This window comes from Pundamilia nyererei, unplaced genomic scaffold (assembly GCF_000239375.1).
Source record: "Pundamilia nyererei isolate P.nyererei 1_Seehausen unplaced genomic scaffold, PunNye1.0 scaffold00210, whole genome shotgun sequence".
Taxonomy (NCBI): domain Eukaryota; kingdom Metazoa; phylum Chordata; class Actinopteri; order Cichliformes; family Cichlidae; genus Pundamilia; species Pundamilia nyererei.
Window position 1 is genome coordinate 783,209 of NW_005187611.1, and position 5,619 is coordinate 788,827.

General features: G+C 44.6%; 1 protein-coding gene across 1 annotated transcript in view; it reads left to right on the forward strand.

Moving 5' to 3' along the window:
• The first annotated feature begins 708 nt into the window (after nucleotides 1-708).
• Nucleotides 709-5,619, forward strand: part of fgd1 (FYVE, RhoGEF and PH domain containing 1) — a 34,266-nt gene continuing 29,355 nt past the window's right edge. Inside the window, exon 1 of the mRNA XM_005747995.1 lies at nucleotides 709-1,598. Coding sequence (XP_005748052.1) covers nucleotides 1,454-1,598 — 145 coding nt within the window. The 5' untranslated portion in view covers nucleotides 709-1,453. The remainder of the gene's footprint in view (nucleotides 1,599-5,619) is intronic.

Below are 5,619 nucleotides of genomic sequence, written 5' to 3' on the forward strand. Positions count from 1 at the left end.
AAGCACTTAAAGCTTCAAGTTCCCAGTTAAGAGTCCAAAAAGACCAGATTCAGTCCTTTCAAGTGACGGGAGCTAAAACAGAGGCTTTCAGACGGAGCATGAGAAAAGAGGCCAGAGCAGCATATGCTGCGGAAAGCTGATCAAGCAAAATAATAAGCAGGATATTTAAATATGTCAGCATGTCCCAGCAGGTGGCAGCAGATCTCTGCTCTGCCTGAAGAAAATGTTTTGACATGTTGGGAGTCTGCTCCCGTCTGTGGACAGATCTTAAAACCACTGAAATGTGACCTTTGTTACGATCTCAGACTGAGGCTCCGAGCGCAGCAGGGACATGTGGAATGAAGGGTTGGAGCCCCCTGGTGGTTGAAAGCTGCTGCTCACATCATCCTGAAACTTGAATCTGTGCTTCTGTTAGAAAGAGAAAAAGCAGAGTCATGAGTGGTGGAGAGTAAGTGGAGCTCAGACTCTGGTGTTGGTAAAGGGGGAAAAATGTAAAATATCCTGCTGGAATTTTTCTCCAAAGTTTTCCTTTTGCTTCAAATTTCAGCCTCAGAAAACAGAGAAAATGAGAACCAGACCACAGGGAGAGGAGAGAGGGAGGAGGGGAGCTGCTCTGGGATCAGATGTCTGGACGGAGGAGGAGGAGGAGGAGTTGTGGTGTCGGTCTGCAGCTCAGATCAGACTTTCACACAAAAGCCTGGAGCTGCCGAGAGACGGCCAACCGACAGCCAGTCTGTCTGTCTGTCTGTTTGGACAAACTGACGCTGAAGAGAAAGAGCAAAAAGTCTTCAGAGGGAGTCAAACCGGAGCAGCAGGAGGAGCAGAAATCAGAAAAAGTGGAGGCACTCGAGCAGGAGGAGAGCTGAGTCTGCACATTCTGCTCTAAAGCTCCTACAGACGTGTTTGATTTCAGGTTTCTGGATCCTCAAAAGTTGTTCCTCAGCTTTATCTCGGAGGAGCTGGACTGACAGAAACCCTCAGTCGGCACACCCGGGGAAGGTTTTTAATCTGAAAACCACATCAGCCGGATTCCTCTGATTGTTTCTGCGGATACGTGACGTGGAGATGGAGGCACGGAGACTGGTAACGTTTAGATTCCTGAAAGAGTGACAAAGAGGAAAAGATGGGAGCGAGAGGGGGAGGATGAAGGAGGGTGAGACATTTTTGACCTCCACATGGCTTCAGCCAGAGAGCGAACCACCAGAGAGTCGCAGCTGAAGTTCATTTTCCTGAATGGAGAAAAGAGTGAAGCAGATAACTGATGCCGAGTGCGCCTGTGTGGATTTCTCTGAGAGCAAAACTGACTCTGACAAGCAGAAAGTGACTGATTCAAAAACAAACACTCATATTTTAAAATAAAAAGAAAAAAGAGAAGGAAAAATCTCATGAGTGGAGAATGAACTGAATAAACCCTGACCTGCGTACAGGTGTGCAGTGACGTACCTGTGCAGGCATGCAGCTGAACCGACCTCGCAGCACTCTGCTCAGCCTCCCTGCTCCTCCTGCTCCCTCCTTCTCCAGTCAGTTCAGCACCATGAGGTTCTCCTACCACCTCAACACGCCACCACATGGCAGCCGCAGCGCCACCTGCAGGACAGGTGAGTGCACTGCAGCTTTTGTGTATTTGTTTAAAGGCACTTACTGTGAATGTATGTGTTTTTAAAATGTTTGAAAGCTTCCAGATTTAACCACAGCTCTGTCTGCATGTTGTGTTATTGAGCAATGAGCTGAAGTTAAACTAGGGCTGGGCTGTACTTTCATGTAATGCCAGACTGTACCACAAGATGGTGCAGCGATTCACCGTAACCTTTACAGGTGAGTCATCATAAACATTGTTTAAAGTGGCAAATGCCAAAGCCTCTTAAGGAAATGGAGGAAAAAGTAAAAAGAAATGTCAAAAGAATAGAAGGGGGGGAAAAACAACACATCTGTAAACACATCTGGTAAAATGCTGCCCCCTGGAGGTTAATCTTATTTGACGCATTCTGCAGAGGGTAATTACAAAAAGTGCCTTTAACTCAGCAGAAATTGCACATTTTTATAGGGATGGTGTCGGCAGCTGGTTCCGAGAAGATAAAATATCTGGAATTTTTAAAGTGCTGTGCAGAAGTCTTGCGTCGGCCTCATTTCTTCACATTTTGCTTCCAGTGAGCCAAAATTTCTTCCTTGTAGTTTAAAAAAAGTGGTTCTGGACAGTACTTCTCCAGGCTTTCTGAAAGTATTTAAAACTTTTTCCTTTGGACTTTCTCAGTTATTTGCAGTCGGATCCTTGTACCTGACCAGTTTCAGAGGCTGTTTGTTTGTGGAACCACTTAACACTGACCTGTGACTCATTCAAGCATAAAAAGTCACCAATTCAATGGACGAACCAGTGAACCAGTGATGTGTCTACACATCAGCATTGTTGGGATCATTACTCAAGCCATTATACATTACTTATTACTTTTCTTAAAAGTAATGCAGTACTTTAATTACTCACTGGGGAAAGTAATTTGTTACATTACTTTCCAGTTTCTCCGTAAAATGACCTGAATTGTGTCATAATCAGCACTTAACAATATAAACCTTTGGCTGCCGTCACGTGTCCTAATAAGGACACGCATAAGCGCTTCCTCTTAGTATTTAGGGATGAACGCAAAGCAAAGATGAAAACCTTCACAAAGAAACTTAGATGAGATCGCCATGGTGATTCTCCTGTAGAAACATTAACAGGTACAAACGGAGTCTGCAGACTGACTCCTCATCAGTTTGTTACCTGTTGAAGTTCAGGGTCTGGCTCCAACACATTACACCAAATTCTGCAAATTTTTTGAAATATTTTCCTCTGCCTGTCACAAGAACACAGTTTGTTTGCATTTCTTTAGTTAAATTTATTTAAAAAAAAACAAAGATAACACATCTGAGAGGCACAAAATAATATTTTTGCACCAACAAGGTGATTCACAAAGCGCTAAATTACCACGGCGTCCTTAGTGTTTGGTGGGGCTTCTGCTCCTGAGATGACCATATTAGGTATATGTCATCTCTGTGACATCACACAGGTCTGCTGTCAGAAGCCTGAGTGTTTGTCTCTTTGTCATTTAAACTTGAGCCATGGGTGTAGAGACTCACTGAATGGCCACTGAAAGCAGGATGAAGTTATTTAACCTTCATCGCTGCTGCCCGCAGTGAAAGTTACAGTCATGGTGGTGATTGGTGCGATGCTGCGGCTGGTCTCTGCAGCTCCATGTCCTGCCTCTACTTTCATTTTTCTGCTCGTCTGTTTAAACAAACAGAAACATAAAAGCTCTAATCCCTGAGCAGCAAAAGTATGACAGTTTGCTTTTATTTTTAAACATAAAGCAGCACACTCTAAAAGCCGTCACAATTAAATATCCATCATATGTTGTAGATCATCCATCCATCCATCTATTTTCTGCCATTTATCCGGGTACGGGCAGCAGTCTAATGGGGAAGCCCAGACTTCCTTCACCCCTACCACCTCTTCCAGCTCATCCGGTGGGACACAGAGTTATTCCCAAACCAGCAGAGAGACATAATCTCTCCAGCATGTCCTGGGTCTGCCCCGGCCTCCATGTGGGAGGCGTCCAGGAACTAGCTTATATTCTGTGCAGTTATGCTGTCCTGCAGCTGGTGCAACATTTATAGTTCAGTATTTTTATTTTATACTTATCTGTGTTTTCCTTGTCATGCACCATGTGAAGTTTTTCGGACAGTCTCGCAACAGAATCTGTTTCTGCATACGAATCTTCATGTATCTGGTCTGATATGAGCTGATTAACAATATTCTGGGTTAGGCATTAAACCCACGTGGTTAGGTTAGAGAAATATCATGTTTTGGGTTAAAATACAACTGTTGCCACACTATGCAAAGTGATCCGTATCCAGTGAGCCGCTCTGCACTCTCTGGCGGGTCGTTCTGGTGCCCAGACCGCATGTTTGACACCCCCTCTCTCAGGCTGTGTTTGCTTTGCTGCCTCGTTATCTGGGAGCTGATTTGATTGTATTATTGATTGTTTGCTTTATGAAACTTGCCCACGAACAACCGACCAAAGCAGCATGTGGTTCATGCTCAGGTCTTTGGGATTCCAGAGGTTTGTGGCTGAAGGTCAGAGAGACATAGTTCATTACATTAGACTCAATCTAATTAAATGTGACGCTCGCTCGCTCGCTCTCTGGTGAAGCTGAGGTCAGACAGGTCACATGACACCTCCACGTTTAGCTTCAGTGGTTGAAAGCTGTCATGTGGTGCTGTTTGTAGAATAATTGAATCAGGGGAACAGAACCACAGCAACTCAGCGTGTCAACTGTTTTCTGTATCGCTCTGAGGACACGGGTCCAGTCCTTAATCTGGGCCTCTCCTGAGAATTCAGGCCTGACTTTGGGGGGTTAGAGCCAGGTTCAGGCTTAGTGGGATGACTGAGAGTCCACACAAAGATGGGAAGTATCCTAAGGGTTCCCACAGGTCCAGATCCGGTCTGATGAACCCCGTCTAGGGTCCCAGAGTTGCTGCAGTAGCTGTTGCAGAGCTAATGCGGAACTCATCGCTAAAGTAATGACTCATTCTGCTGTCAGACGATCATGAGAGATTTTCCCAGCAGTGGTGAAGGGATGCAGCAGCTGCACTCTGAGGGAATACTTCATGTTTAGAGCACAACATCTGCAGAAACTTGCATGAATCAAACAAACCTGCTGTTGCAATCTGGAGTCGTGGCTGCGCGTTTATTTTCCTAAATAAACTTACGTGTGTCACTGCAAACGCGGTTGAAACAGCAGCGTTATGTCTGTGAAAGGTGGTCGCAGCGTGGTGGCGAAATCTGAACCGTGGAGGATGTTGATGTTTTCACGTAGAAGGTCAAATCATCTCTTACTAAGTGAGAAATCTCTGTCAGATCATTGGTTACAGTGTACACAGACATTGATGTACATGTAAAGAATAATTCGTTGCGTGGACTGTGACAACTATCACCTTCCTTTGATGTCACGAAAACCATGAAAGAGTTCTCAAACACAAAGTTTTTGTTTCTGGAAATGTTTCTACAGACAAACACATCCGAGAAGTACGTCAAGCAGATACTGACTCTAAGTTTTTAACGAAATTCTTTTAACCGTCTATCTAACGAAGACCGCCAGCTGATGGTTATTTAATGTTGAAATGCATGCTGGGTATGAGGCAGCAATAAGACGGCTGTCTTATTGCTGCAGCAGAACTTTCAAGAAGAGGACGGGAAGCAGTGATGGACCTCCTGATAGTGATACTGTGAGACAGTTAAAATACTTGGAGCTGTAATCAGTGAGGAAATCACTGGATCAGCTGAAGATGACATGGAAAGATTACACGATTTCAGCAAAGTGTCATCTCCATCTCATCTTATCCCTTCAAACTCTGGACCTGCACATCACAACTTCCTGTATGATCATTCGCATCTCAAACGCATCACAAACCAGAAGCAGTCTGAGAGCGCAACCCTCCGCCAGTGCAGCTAACGCCAGTATATACTTTTAATGGAATAGGGTTATATTTTTTTAAATGTAATCTAACCCAGCGGTCCCCAAACCAACACGGAATATGTCAGACAATATTTTCACAGACTGGCCTTAAAGATGTTGTGATCGTGG